Raw genomic sequence first — 15,367 nt, forward strand, 5'->3', positions numbered from 1 at the left:
GTGGCGTAGCGTGGGGGGTGCAGGGGGTGCGGGCCGCACCGGGCGCAACATCTGGGGTTAGGGCAAATCCATGGGTTAGGGGGCGCAAATCCACGGGTTAGGGGGCGCAAATCCACGGGTTAGGGGGCGCAAATTACTTGCCTTGCCCCGGGTGCTGACAACCCATGCTACGCCACTGGGAAGATAAGAAATGCATACTGAGAGATAAAATTTTCAGACAGGATTGATGGACGTCAGAAATTTGAATAAGATGTAAAAGTTTGTTTAATTACTGTTGAAAATGATATGTTAAAAAAAAACCTAATAAAAATTATATATAAAAAGAAAGAAAGAAAGAAAGAAAGAAAGAAAGAAAGAAAGAAAGAAAGAAAGAAAGAAAGAAAGAACTGCTTTCCAAAAACAACTGGAGAGACCCAAGTTTGGTAACCATAAAAATGCGGCTTGGGTCCGTTTGTTTCTGTAGGTTGCCCTGGCAAGAACAAGCGGCGAATAAATCTCCTCTCCATTTCCTGCGCGCTCCCCCTCGGTCCTCTTTCTCTTTCTTCCCTTCTCCCTCTCCCCGTTTCTGGGCACCCGCCTTCCCTGCAACCTCCAGCTCCGGCTGCCGCGTCTCCGCCCCATGAGCTCATCGCCAGCCCTTAATAAAAGGCGCAGCCCCGGCGCTGCGCTCTCAGCTTCCCCGCGTGAGACGCGACGCGCGCAGCCCAGCAAGTAGCCTTACGCGGCGGCGCAGCCGGAGCCCCAGCCGAGAGCCCCACGTAGCGCGATGAGCTCCATCTTGGACGTCAACACCATCTTCCAGGTACGCGCAGCAGCGCGGAAAAAGCGCGGAGGGGCTGGGGACTGTCTCCCAGACGAAGTAAGGGGATGCCCTCCATGAAAGAGAAAAGCTTTCAGCGCGCGGTTTGCATTGCGTTCTTGGTTCCGGGCTTTTTACGCAGCTTCTGGCAACTACTTTTCGTCCTCTTTCCTTCCCAGCCGAGGTCGAAAAGGAAGGTCGGATGTTTCCCCGCTACCACCCCTTCCCTTTCCCCTCTCCTTTCCGTCCTGTTCCTCTGATACCGAGTCGCCAAATCGGGTTTGGACTTTCCAGAAAGACCCGAGATCCGGGAACGGTTACGGGAGACTGGAAAGAGTCCTGGATTTGGCTGGGATATTTTGGCTCCTAGGGACTGATTGTTGGAAGGGATTTTCCTGGCGGCTCTGTGGGCTGGTGTAACCTTGGAAGTTAGAAATATATTTGTGTGTGTGTGTGTGAGAGAGAGATCCCTGGATCAGACAGGAACCTTTTCCTCTTGAGATTGCTGGTCGCCGGATAGTAAAACTTAATGATCTCTTTCTTTACTGCTAGACCTAACTACATCCCGGGCTGGACCGGCCATTTTTCCTGCCTCCACCCACCGGGTGTCATTTTTATTTTTTAAAGTGGACGCCACTTCAGAGCTAGGAGGAAGGAGGGTGTCCTTTTTTTGACTTTTGGGTAGGAAAATTTCTTTGGGGCGCTGCGGTTTCTTGTTGACAGCACCCGCTACCTGACCTCCTTCTGCCAAGACAGCCCGGGACACATTTTCCACACAATTGGTGGTGTGTTTATGTCAGAGAGAGAAAGATTTTGTGTGTGTGTTTTAAAGTAAGATGGTTCTTTTTGGGCGTCTAGATTTCCTTGTATGACAGCGCAAGCTTTTGAGTGACACAGAGCTCTGTGTCACCTTTGAGGCAAAAGATTTAAAATCCAGGCAAGTGTTGGGAATCCGAGTTTTCTCCCCCCTGCTCTCTAATGTGGCTCTACTCTGCAAAGCACGCCCATTTTGAACCCTGTATATCTCCTCCCCAGCTCTCATCCTTACCTGGAAAATCTTGGCGAGGGGCTCCAGTTATTTTGCCGGATTCCCTTTCTGATTATCCTGCTTCTATTGAGGAAAAATACGAATCTGAGAAATGTGGTTCAAGCAGACCTTTCTTTTGAGAAATGGAAGGAACTGTATAGAGGGAGAGTGTTGCCTGTTTGGCTACTTTGTTTTGGAGGGGGGTTGTTTGTGCCCCCCTTCCTAGATTCTGCCCCACCCGGTTCTCTCCAAATTGAATTGGGTGGCGGGAGGCTCAGAAGGAAATGGGAGGGGACAGGAACATATTTTTTTTGCTGGCTTACTTCCTGGAGGGAGGAACAGCACTTTTTTCTAGGTCAATAGTTCTGTTTCTTCTTCTTTTCTTCCTCCTTGGCTGGGGCTGTGAAATCAAGCAGGCTTTTGTGTGCGAATGCTATAAAGCCCTCCGACTTCAGATTTCACAAGCCCTTTCCTTAAACTGCAGCAGTCCAGGATCGGTGCGCGGGTTTCAGTCCCGCAAAAGACCGAGGAAATGAAATTCTGTCATTGCCCTGCACAGAGTCGCTGCGGCAGTTTGAATTTTCTGTGCAGAATCTGTAAGAAGAATTCTAAAAAATAGTATTTGGTATATAATGGAGCCAATGCAGTCTGGTGCTAGATTAGGTCCCAGCCATTAGGATCTGGGGTTCAGATCCCCCGGGTGACTTCGGACCAATGACTTGCCCTACTTTACAGGACTGTTGTGAGTATAAAATAGGGAAAATAGGGAGAGGGACAAGAAAAAACCACAATGGAATCAAGCAAAACATTTATCTTTGTGGAGAGGGTGTGACAAAGTTTCCCCTATAGAAAAAAACTGAATGGGCCTGAATCATTTGTTTGTTGAATGTATGTTTTGCTGTTGTAACATGTCCTGGGACTTTACGGTGAGAGTTACATAGGACTTTTTTAAAATAAACATGCAAGCCTCTATACGTCTGATTTTGTTTCCCAGTAGGCTGTGCAAATCGTAAATAAAGCAAGTTAGTTTACAACCCGCTGATAAAGGGTTCGTTCAGTTGGGAGCCCAAGAAGGCTTTGACTAGATTGAGAAATTGAGGAATTAAAGTTTTTGGGTTACATGGAATACTTCGGGCAGATGTTGAGTGAAGGTAAATTTCCGCAGTTAGTTGAAGGCGACGTGTTTTCGGTCCCATAGCAGAAGATGCGTTAAGCAACAGCCCACTCCTCTGAAGCAAGGCCCGCATCAATGGGAACAGCCTTGCAACCACGTCCACAAAACCTGACAGTCCTCATGTGAATGTCAGCCTCATCACATATGCAACATACTTCTCTACCTCTGTGTAAGCAAGGAAATAGCTTGCATTTTCTTGAAGCCTTCTGCGAACCCTGCAAAACAGATACTTTCTTTAAAACAGAACCCCAAAATATTCCTCCTTCAAATGTGCATGCCATGAGCGCCTTTTGGAGCAAGAGGGCTTCTTATCACGGGTCTCCCTGGTCTAGAGAGTCTTTGCCAAGCTGGTGCCCGCCAGATTTCTTGGGCTACAATTCCCATCAGCCCCAAACACCCCTGCTAAATTAAATAGAGCACACCCCTCTTGACAGGCAGGAAGGAACGAGGGCAGGTTCTCCCATCCTGGGATGAGCTGTCAAACTCAGAAGCTCCGTTGGCTGCTGGGCTACGTGGAGGACCGGTTTGCAGAATATCTCCAAATATCTCAAAATGAATTCGAGAGAATCTGCACCGACAGCCCATTATTGTTGCATGCGTCACCCCCAGTTCACTGAAAGGCACAGATCATGCCAGTGAAAGATTGAGAAATAGGTGTTGACTCTTGCCACATCTTGATAAGGGGTCTTATGGCTTGGATGATTAAGGAACAGATTTGTGAAGATTAACAGGCCAGGTGGCAAAACAGGGGGGAGTTGTTTTTCAAAGTTTCTGCCCCTCCAGATTGTAGATATAGGTGGAGCCTGGTTTATATGTGGTCGTGGAGTTCTGGGAAAAGAACACAGCACATGCTCAATAGTGCTCTCTTCCTTTGTGATCTCACACACTTTGAGAATTTAGCCCCAGCGTTTTAAAAGCGGGGTCTAGGCATGGTGTCCAGTTTTCCATATTGCAGGTTTTGGGCAATAGGGTGTAATTTTTTTTCTCATTTATCCAAAAAATGTTTTAAAGCAAAAGACTTCCACCAGGGACACTGCTCTTGTTTTGATTGGTTTTAATAAATCCTGCAGCTTTGGAAAGTCTTGATAAAGAAACAAATAAGCAGCGGTTAGCCTCCTGAAGAAGGTCCATTTTTATTTTTGACAGCACGTGAAAGTTTAGTTTGACACCTGATTTTCCGGCATCTCAGTCACAGATAAGTCTGGGGAAGCTTGGGTTTCTGTAAGCGCCACTCAGGAAGTGTGTACTCAGGAAGTGCGCCACTCAAGGCGCCGTGTACACGCTTCTCTTCTTTTAAATTCCCACAACCACCTTGAGAGGTAGGTTAGGCTGAGAAAGGCAACAGCGAGCTTCATGCGGCTGATTGGGCATTTGAACCCAGCTCTTGATCCTAGATACTCTCACCATTGCACCGCACTATTCCTAATAACGCCCAATATGCAACTCTGGATATTTGACAGAAGGTGAAGGGGCCCTCGAGTGTAGGCGTGGGGAAAAGTGAAATCATGTGGGAACGCAGAAGAAAAATTGAGTCTTCGTCCTTTCTGCCGCTCGGCATTCGTTTCGAGTTTCTAGATCTCATGGTTCAACGAAGTCTGCTTCCTGGCTAGAGATCTTCCATTGACAACCTTCCTTCCCTTTGCACGTGTGTTTCCACTGCTAGCTACCTGGCAATCTCTCCCCCACCTTAAAAAAGATGTTTGCCACTTCCTGAGGGCAGGACTTCCTCTTCCTGTTTGTCAGGCTCCTGCCACTCATCTGCCGAGCAATTCCTGTTTAGCAAATATTTCATTAGTCTGCCTTACCTGGGCTGCACCTGCGCTGCCATCTGTCTCAGCTGTGCCCTGTCCATCCTGTCTCCCTTGTCTCTTCTCATCCATCTAAGCTGAGATTGCACACTCTGTGGAACCCGGGTTCTCCACGCAGGGGGTTGGACTAGATGACCCTCAGAGATCCCTTCCAACTCAACAACTCTATGATTCTATTTCATTTAGAAGACGGGAGTTTTCCCTTGTTAGTCTTTTTATCAATGCTGTTTTGCAGCTTTTGACTTTGGGACGCTTTGAGGCGTGGCCCGTCTAACGCCAAAGTCCACAGACCTGATTCAAACTTGTATTTTTTTACCCAGAGAGAGAGACATATATTTCCATTTAAAATGCAAGCCATCCGAATTGGAACGGCAGGTCCGAACCCAAACCGGTGGCTTCAAAATGCCAGTAAACTGAATCTGCAAATTGTTCCTCGACCTGCAAATTTGGGAGGCTGGTTGAGCTGGAAACAAATTGTTGCTGTGTTGCAGGGGGTTGGTCTAGATGACTTTGGGGGTCCCGTCCAACCCTGTGATTCTGTGCTGCTATGAAATGAGGCAGCCCTTGTCTGCGCCCCCTCGGCTCAGGAGCTCACGGGGTTTCCCCATATTGGCATCTGGTACAAAAAACAGGATGTTGGACTATAGATGCGCAGGCTTGTGGAACCTCCAGCTCCAGTGGCAGTCTATCCCGATTTCTAGGTTTGCTGGGGTATTTGGCCATGGCGAGAACAGGCTGCTGGACTTGGTGGGCCCCTTTGGGCCAGATCCAGCAGCCAGATGCTTCCCTGCCTCCTTAATTAGCCCAGACGATAGCAAAGTGATAATGTGCCTCTAGTAGGTGAAAGGCTTTCTGGGCTCCCACAACCCTCCCTTCCTCCCCTATCTTTCTGGCTCTCCGCAGTCAGAGGAGCAGCTGTTCCCCCTCCAGCTCTGGCGCAGGCCCAGCGTTAAAAATAACTGCAACCCAGCCCACCGCGGCTATATGAAACTGCCTGACGTCACCTTTTCCTGCTCCGCAGCGAGGCCCGCTCTGCTCTCAGAAACCTGTTCGCCCTTCCCCAGCGCCTCCAGCTCCTTCTCTCCCGCCAGCTGCCTTGTCGCGGCAGCCAGTGTGATGTAGAACTAGGGCCTGGGAGACCCGGATTCGAATCCCTGCCCTTGGCCGTGAAGATTATGGGCCAGTCAGGCACTCTCCCTCCCAGCCTAACCTGTTGTGGGGATTAAACAAGAACCAGCTATTCCACCTTGAGCTCTCCTTTTTTGCAGGGGAGGGAAAAGGTGGGAAAGAAATGCAATTACTAGGATATAATTTTTGACGTTCTTGGAGAGAGGGGTGAAGGATTGAGGCTGAGCCTCCTTTGAAATCTTGATTGTTATCGCATTTCTAGGATCTCAGGGGGGACAATACTGGAGACAACGATCTCCCAGATTTTTGGTCTCCAACACACTTCCGGCATCTTCCTGTGTTTGTAAACTTATTCATAGGCTGACTTTGGGGACCGAAGAAGCACAGTGTTTGGAATTTGCCATCTCTGCCATCTGGGAATCATTTGATCCAGACTGTTTTCACACACCCTATACCCCACCCTGCAGAATTAGTTATATTTTATCTGCACAATCAGAACGAATTACTGGCACCAAAATGCCTTGTCTGAGCAGGAGCAGTTGCCGTTAAGAAAAAGCAGTCAGAATAGCTCAGTATAATTGTGGGCTGTCCCTGGAGCCAAGTGACTTCCCTCCTTCAATTCCTCAACGTTCTTAACTAGCTCAGGGTTGTCATCTGAACTGATACTAAATCAGAGTCGTTCCATCTGTTGAAAATTAAGACTTGCCCCAAAATGACAACCAGCCATTCCTCAAATCCTTGGTTTGCACCAGACTTCCTTCCACCTCTTACTTGGGTCCATAGAATTCTATATTATATGCCTTTCCAATTGTATCTAATATTCTATTTACCATCTTTCCCACTGTGTCTACTAGTTATCTTTACAAGAGTTATTCTAGCCCAGTAAAAAAAAATTAAATAGCCGCGGTAATCTTCCAGATATTTTTTAAAAATTTACTCCAATTGTTGTTGAATTTTGGGTACTCTTGGTCTCTTAACTGCCCGGTCAGCTTGCCCATCTCTGCGTATTCCATCAACTTCGCTTGCCAGTCCCTTTTCGTTGGAATTTGATCTTCTTCCCAGTTTTGTGCTAACAGTACTCTCGCCGTTGTGGTGGCGTTCATGTTCATGTGGTCAGCTTTTTTGTAGGGGAACAGGAAACCGCCACGCTGTTCGTCCCGCTCTCCTGATGGCGGGGAGGGCCCAATGGGGCCCCGAGTCAGATCTCGTTGTCCCAAAATATTGGGGGGACTGAAGCCTCGTTTGCCCGCCGGGGTGCAGGAAACAGCCACGAAAATTGTCCTGCTCGCCTGGTGGAGGGACAGATTGATGAAGCCTAGCAGGACCCCTGCTCTAGGGGGACACTTAGGGGGCTAGCCTAGTTCCTGCTGGCCACACGCCACTGCCCCCAGGGGTCATCCGTTCCAACCCCCAGGAATCTCGACTGAGTCCTCCATGACAGAGGGCCGTCCATTCTCTGCATAAAAATAAATCACAAGGCAGAAGCACCGAAAGCTCACGTCTCTCTCTTTCTCTCCCCGCAGAACCTGCGTAACCTGTCTCTGAGCGAAGACCAGGACATGCCCTCCTCGCGCCGTGACTCCGCCTGTTCCCTGGACACGCCCTACAGCAGCGGGGACTCCTCCCAGCTGTGGCCACTTCGCAGCCACTGGAGCCCTGGCTCGGAGCAGCAGTTGCGCCCCCTCAGCGAGCCCGCCCGCCGCCCGCCTTTGCGGCCCGACCGCTCCATCAGCCTCATCGAGGGCAGCAAGGTGCTGCCGCCTCCTCCTCCGGGCTTCCCTCCCCTCAAGCTGCCCTCGCTGGCGGCGCCTCCGCTCTCTTCCCGCTACAAGACAGAGCTGTGCCGCACCTTCAGCGAGACGGGCAAGTGCAAGTACGGAGCCAAGTGCCAGTTTGCCCACGGCGCGGCAGAGCTGCGCACGGTCAGCCGCCACCCCAAGTACAAGACGGAGCTGTGCCACAAGTTCTACATCCACGGCGAGTGCCCCTACGGCTCCCGCTGCCACTTCATCCACTCCATCGAGGAGGCGCAGGCCTGCTCACCGTCCTCGTCGTCGCCACAGCTCCTGCGCCAGAGCGTCAGTTACTCCGGGGTGCCGGCCGGCCGACGCTCTTCCCCTCTGCACGGCGTCCCCGACCCGGCCTCCTTTGCCCGGGCACCGTCCGTCTCGCCACCTCCGGCCCCGGCCGACCTCCTCTCCCCGACATTTGGGCACCTGAACTCAGATCCCATCTCTCGCTTCCACACGTTGGGGGAGGCCCTGGCCATCCCGGCCTCTGGGGGGCGCTGGTCGTGCCGCTGTGGCAAGTCAGCCAGCTTGTCCGGCCCTCTCCAGACCCACCACCGGGACCTCTTCTCCGCTGCTCCAGGGACGCCGACCTCTGCGGCCGCTTCCGCCAACCTGGCCCGGACGCCTTCCTCCAACTCCCTCTCCGACCCCGACTGCTACAGCAGCTCCAGCAGCCTGAGCGGTTCCGACTCGCCCGTCTTTGACTTCCACGCCCCCGGCGGGCCCGTGGGGAGCAGCAACCGGCTGCCCATCTTCAACCGAATCTCCGTCTCCGAGTGAGCCTCGCGGCGACTTCGCCGGTTTGCGGATTTATGCGGGGAGTGATTTGTTGCTGCGCAGGTGTTACGTATGACCTTCCCGGTTTGTGGGGCCTGTTCGAACCACCCTCTGGACTCGATCCCTCGGAGCTGTCGCTGCTCCGGGGTCCTCAAGCCGCACGCAGGACTTCCTGGTGTTTCGCCGCGTCCTTTGCGCTGACAGAAGAGGGAGAGGAGAGCGCGAAAGAGGAGGCTGGAACCCTCCTTCCCGTCTCCCCTCCGTCCAAATGTGCCTGGAAAACACCTTATAAAAGAGAGAGAGAAATGAACAACAACCCAAATTGGTTCTGGCTTGTTGTGTTTACCCCACAAGTGCCTTGTGCGGGCTCGAAGGGGGCACAGCCCCCCAACCCAATACGTCAGGGGCCGAGAGTCTCACTTGCGTCAAACAGCAGGTAGTTAGAGATGTGATTGGCAGGTGACCACAGTGAGCCTTTGACAGTGGGGCAAGGTCCCCCCTCTGCTTCCTCACCTGGGTTTTGCTCTTCCCCACCCTAGTGACCTCTGCCCCCCAGCACACCCCTTTTAGCATGACAAACCCACCACCAGATCATTTGACCCACCACTGCAGTGGAAACCGCAAATCGGACGAAACAGGATGATTGGAGAGAGACTAAAGAGAGAGATTGGCGATGGCTGGGTTTGGCTCCCTGGCCGCTGGTTGCCGACCCCTTACAGAGCTCCGCCTCCACCTCTTAAAACTACGCAGAAAGAGGGGAAAACAGTGCCTTGCCTCCGAAAGTGCCATGTTGGTTGGGGCGGATAAAAGCTGAAAGTGCGAGGCTTATTATCCCAACTGTCCACCTCTCTCGTGTCTCTTTTCCCTATCCTGTGAAATTTTGCTAATACGGGGTGGCAGCTAGGAGATCTCTTTCCCCCAAAAAACATTCCTTCATCCCTCCCCAGTCTGCTAAACTCTTTTGCTGTAGTTTGGGGGGAGATGGAGATCACAGACACATTGGAAGGGATTCCATGGATCATTTAGTCCCTGGCATTCCTCTTGCCCGTCAGGCATCGCTCCTCCAAACCCCAAGCTGCTCCACATATCTCCGCAGTGGGGAAATGGAGCAGTTCCGCCCTTCTCGTCGCCCCCGCCCCATTTTGTATGTAGCAGATTTACACTTCCTCTCTGGGAAGGGGGAACAGACGACACGGCGGTTGGAAATTGGGCAGAGGAGAAGTGCAATCGTGACGATGCTTTCTCTGCCGGTTTCCTCGTTTATTTATTTTTTAAAATTAAAAATAGATACATATCTGTTTGCCTCTAACATACTGTGAATGCCTGGACCTCGCTGCCTTCATGGGCAACCCCCTTCCCCTCGCACACAAACGACAAGGGGCTGAGAGTTGGGTTTAAAATTAAACGAAAAATCAAAATAGCATTGGCCCCTAGAATGGAGCTTGGAGGAGCCTTGAATTTTTCTGAGATTGCAAAAGAAGAGACTCTGTGGTTTTCTGTCTTTTGGTGGAAGGGTGGAAAAAAGCCACCTAGGTGTGTCTTGCTATCTCACACATATTTACACTGATCACTAGAAGCATCAAAGGATGGAGATCAGGGGCTAAAGGGGGACTGAGCAGCCATAAGGGGGGTTAGGGTGGAATTCTTAATCTTTTATATATATAAAATGTTGATGCTAACTACCTGCGTCTAATTATTGTGGGGAACGTATGTGTCTGTGTGTATTTTTATTTCATTTAAAATGAGCCCTCAATGTTTACCTTGTAATACTGCGATAAGCGAAAAAAACCAAAATGTAAACTATTTATAGACACTTTATTTATTCAAACAATTTTATATACTATTTATCTTTTTTTGTAATATTCCAAAATAATATATATATATATATATATTTTCGTGTTTGAAATATGGGGAAAAAAAGAGAACATTGTGCTAAAATTTAAATTGTTTATGGGGGAAAAAAATAAGTTTGCTACTTTCTTCGCTAGGGAAAAAAAAAGTTTGCTATTTCTTTTCTCAATGTGAGAATTTCAGATAAAAAAAGCAACTAATAATGGTGCCGTTAATAATAATTATTATTATTGATAATAATAAATTCAAAGATCGAAAGGACCTGTGACGTTTGTGGCTATTTATTTGCAGTACAAACCCACACCCATAACATAGGTGACGAGTCGCCTTGAGAAAAAGATGCATTTCTTATATTTCTGCAGCACATTCCAGTTTAAGGACCGTATTCATTTTTTGAAATCTGCAGAAACACCAGCCAGGCTAACCCAAGGCAGTTTAGCCTGATTAGGATTTTGAACCCAGAATATATAAGAAACTGGGGGGGGGGGTGGCACCTAGATTCTCTGGTTGGGAGGAGGGAAGAATTACGCAAATCAAGTACTTTGCATACATTAGCTTGATTGCATCATTTATTCTGCTGCTCCTGGGAAAGCGAGGATTTAACACAGGGCCCCCGAAGCAAGCTCTGCCTCACAATCGCTGCGGTTCGTCTTGTTGCACATAAAACCCATGTTTGCGTCCATGAGGTCTGGAAACTTGAAAAACAAACAAATCACAGGATGCTGAAATTCTGTGCCCAGCGACGACACCACTCTGCTCTTGTGATGCCCCACAGCTCTGGGATTGAGGCCCAAGCTAGCAACCGGCTTTCTGGAAAACCTAAAGGTGATAATTTGCTGAGCACAAAACATCTGCTATTGGAAACGGAACGTGCATTTAGATCTGAACAGGTTTGGTTTTTCCTTGTTGACAAAGAGTCAGGATGGGAGAGTCAAAATTCAAATTCCCCTTTCTCCCAAAAATCCATGGATGAATTCCAAAATCCACCAGTAACTCCTCAGCCTGGAGGAGGTGCTCATGAGTGGAGCTCCTGCCCCATCTCTTCTGGGATCTCCCTGCATCCTGCAAGCTCTTATTCATAGAATTGTTGAGTTGGAAGATGGGAGCCCAAAGGGCATCTAGTCCAACCCCTGCAATGCACGAATCTCAACTGGATCATCTCAGACAGATGGCCATCCATCCTCTGCCTTAAACCTCTAAGGAATGAGACCAGAAACCTCCTGAGGGAGTCCGTTCCACAGCTCTTTCTGTCAGAAAATTCTTCCTGATGTCTAGGCTGTGTGAGTGTCTGGAGGCAGTTGGAGGATGGATGGCAGCTAACGGATTGAGGTTGAATCCTGACCTACTGTGACTAAATGTGTTGGCCATGTTGGGGCAGAGATGTAGAATGGCAACCAGCTGGCAACTCCCTCACACATTATTATACAGGGGTTCTGCACCTTCCTCCTGGGCCGTGTCCAGAAAGTGGTGTTGGGGGTTGAGTGTTCAGACCCCTCACTTGTGGGGTCCCTCAGGGTTTCATCCTCTCCCCCATGCTTTTTCATATCTATATGAAGCCTCTGGGAGAGATCATCAGGGGGTTTGGGCTGGGCATTCATCAATATGCGGATGACACCCAGCTCTACCTCTCTTTCAAATCAGAACCAGTGAAGGCGGTGAGTGTCTGGAGGCGGTTGGAGGATGGATGGCGGCTAGCAGGTTGAGGTTGAATCCTGACAAGACAGAAGGACTGTTTTTTGGGGACAGGAGGTGGGCGGGTGTGGAGGACTCCCTGGTCCTGAATGGGGCAACTGTGCCCCTGAAGGACCAGGTGCACAGCCTGGGAGTCATTCTGGACTCACAGCTGTCCATGGAGGCGCAGGTCAATTCTGTGTCCAGGGCAGCTGTTTACCAGCTCCATCTGGTACGCAGGATGAGACCCTATCTGCCTGCACAATGTCTTGCCAGAGTGGTTATCTCCCGCTTGGACTACTGCAATGCGCTCTATGTGGGGCTACCTTTGAAGGTGACCCGGAAACTACAACTAATCCAGAATGCGGCAGCTAGACTGGTGACTGGGAGCGGCCGCCGAGACCACATAACACCAGTCCTAAAAGACCTACATTGGCTCCCAGTATGTTTCCGAGCACAATTCAAAGTGCTGGTGCTGACCTTTAAAGCCCTAAACGGCCTCAAGGCCCCAGTAGACCTGAAGGAGCGTCTCCACCCCCATCATTCTGCCTGGACACTGAGGTCCAGCTCCGAGGGCCTTCTGGTGGTTCCCTCACTGTGAGAAGCCAAGTTACAGGGAACGAGGCAGAGGGCCTTCTCGGTAGTGGCACCCTGCTTGTGGAACGCCCTCCTACCAGATGTCAAAGAGAACAACAACTACCAGAATTTCAGAAGACATCTGAAGGCAGCCCTGTTTAGGGAAGTTTTTAATGTCTGATGTATTAAGGTATTTTAATGTTTTGCTGGAAGCCACGCAGAGTGGCTAGGGAAACCCACCAGATGGTCGGGGTATAAATAATAATAATAATAATAATATATTATTATTATTATTATTATTATTATTATTATTATTATTATTAGCAGAATCTCCTTTCCTGTAACAGAACCTTCCTGTCATGCAAAAAGAGACATGTAGTCTCAAAAAAACCAGCTGGAAACTTCATGCAGATGCAAGCGATTTCTAAAATCTGGGAGCGTCCACATCGGACATTGAAAGCACATCTAACATGCGTTTGACTCCCTGCAAAGAATCATGTGGACTGTAGTTCCCCCTCACAGAGCGGCAGCTCCTAGCACCCTTAGCATACTATAGTTCCCAGAATTCTTTTGAGAGAAGTCAGGTGCTTTGGGCGAAGTCAGGGGGCATGGATTTCGGACCACCTCTCTCACCAGCACAGCCTGAGCACTTATATGATGAAATCAACCCTCGAGCCTTGTTTTAAAATCCCCACCAAAAACACCACCTAGTACTGTACAGTAACACAATCCTACTCATTAAAATGCCCAGTATTCAAAGTATTTTAAAGATCCGTCTGAAAGGCCCAGGTTAGGAGACCGGCGAGTCTCTCTATGAACCACCAGTTCAGAGCGGTGAGTCTGAACTCTGTTTAAGAACAGAGCGAATCTGTCTGTTTAAGACCAGTCCTGTTTGCGAATGATTCGGTTTACGAACCGCGCAAAACTGGAAGGAGTGTCCCGGACTGCGAACTTTACCACGGTCTACAAACGGAATCCGAACGGTGGAAGGGCACCGGCGGCGGGAGGCCTCGTTAGGGAAAGCGTGCCTCGGTTTACGAACGGTTTCGGTTTAAGAAGGGACTTCCGGAATGGATTAAGTTCGTAAACCGAGGTACCGCTGTATACATTTTACAGTCATACCTCGTGTTACGTTTGCTTCAGGTTGAGCGTTTTCAGGTTGCGTCCCGCGGTGACCCAGAAGTACCGGAAAGGCTTACTTCCGGGTTTTGCCACTTGCGCATGCGCAGATGCGCAAAATGGAATCACACGCATGCGCAGAAGCAGTGAATCGCGACCCGCAGACGCGGGTTGCGTTCCTTTCAGGTTGCAAATAGGCCTCCGGAATGGATCCTGTTCGCAACCAGAGGTACCACTGTATTATAAAATAAATACGAAAGAGAAAGGAAGGTTCCCCACGGAGATAAAGCCTCTTGATCCCAGTGAAACTGGAATTTACATGAGCTTCCCAGTCTGTGAGACTGGGAGAGTCTGGCCTAGTTACGCTTTACTTCCTTGAGCTGGGAACATGTTCGGCTGCGGAGTGCATGAGACCTGCGTCACCGTGGACCAGGGTGCGGCCCCAGCGCATTCCAGCAGCCCGGGGTGCGCCAGCAGGTCTCACCAGGTGAGAACACCCACGTTGTTATCCTCCGAACCCTACCCAGACTGGGAGAACCTGCCGGTCGGCTCCGCCTGACGAAAAATCCTGAGCTGGGAACAAAACCGTCGCCGCCTCCTAGGCAGAGCAGCCAACTGGCTGCAAAACAAAAAGCGAAGCAAGGGAACCAGAGTCAAGGGTTCAAATCCTCATTGAGATGCTTTCCCTCCGTGTTCTGGAGGATGGATGGCAGCTAACAGATTGAGGTTGAATCCTGACAAGACAGAAGTACTGTTTCTGGGGGACACGGGGCAGGCAGGTGTGGAGGACTCCCTGGTCCTGAATGGGGTAACTGTGCCCCTGAAGGACCAGGTGTGCAGCCTGGGACTCATTCTGGACTCACAGCTGTCCATGGAGGTGCAGGTCAATTCTGTGTCCAGGGCAGTTGTCTACCAGCTCCTTCTGGTATGCAGGATGAGACCTTACCTGCCCGCAGACTGTCTGGCCAGAGTGGTGCATGCTCTGGTTATCTCCCGCTTGGACTACTGCAATGTGCTCTATGTGGGGCTTCCTTTGAAGGTGACCGGAAACTACAACTAATCCAGAATGCGGAAGCTAGACTGGTGACTGAGAGCGGCCACTGAGACCACATAACACCAGTCTTGAAAGACCTACACTGGCTCCCAGTACGTTTCTGAGCACAATTCAAAGTGCTGGTGCTGATCTTGAAAGCCCTAAACGGCCTCAAAGGCCCAGTAGACCTGAAGGAGCGTCTCCACCCCCATTGTTCAGCCCGGACACTGAGGTCCAGCTCTGAGGGCCTTCTGGCAGTTCCCTCCCTGCAAGAAGTGAGGTTACAGGGAACCAGGCAGAGGGCCTTCTCTGTGGTGGCGCCCTCCCATCAGATGTCAAGGAAATAAACAACTACCTGACTTTTACGTCTGAAGGCAGCCCTGTTTAGGGAAGCATTTCATATTTGATGAATTGTTGTATTTTAATATTTTGCTGGAAGCCACCCAAAGGGAAAACCCAGCCAAATGGGCGGGGTATAAATAATTCATCATCATCATCATCATCATTATTTATTATTATTATTCTGGAAGGAAAGGATGCAGGAAGCTGATGGAGCCTCCAGGTACAGAGGCAGTCTATCTGGATTCGTGGGCTCTGAGAGGTCTTGTGAACAG

At 50.0% G+C, this 15,367-nt stretch overlaps 1 protein-coding gene across 1 annotated transcript; it reads left to right on the forward strand.

Annotated features, from left to right (window-relative positions):
• The first annotated feature begins 569 nt into the window (after positions 1 to 569).
• Positions 570 to 10,615, forward strand: ZFP36 (ZFP36 ring finger protein). The gene is made up of 2 exons (XM_083627722.1): positions 570 to 802; positions 7,460 to 10,615. The coding sequence occupies exons 1-2, from the start codon at positions 767 to 769 to the stop codon at positions 8,504 to 8,506; spliced, it is 1,083 nt and encodes a 360-aa protein (XP_083483848.1). The 5' UTR covers positions 570 to 766; the 3' UTR covers positions 8,507 to 10,615.
• The last annotated feature ends 4,752 nt before the right edge of the window (positions 10,616 to 15,367 follow it).

This window comes from Podarcis filfolensis (genome assembly GCF_964270895.1).
Source record: "Podarcis filfolensis genome assembly, chromosome: 8".
Lineage (NCBI taxonomy): Eukaryota > Metazoa > Chordata > Lepidosauria > Squamata > Lacertidae > Podarcis > Podarcis filfolensis.

What these genes read in the sequence shown, in the direction of transcription:
- ZFP36 (XM_083627722.1), top strand. Translation starts at nt 767, where the DNA reads ATGAGCTCCATCTTGGACGTCAACACCATCTTCCAG. An exon ending in ACGTCAACACCATCTTCCAG is followed by an intron (nt 803 to 7,459) that starts GTACGCGCAGCA and finishes CTCTCCCCGCAG; the next exon opens with AACCTGCGTAACCTGTCTCT.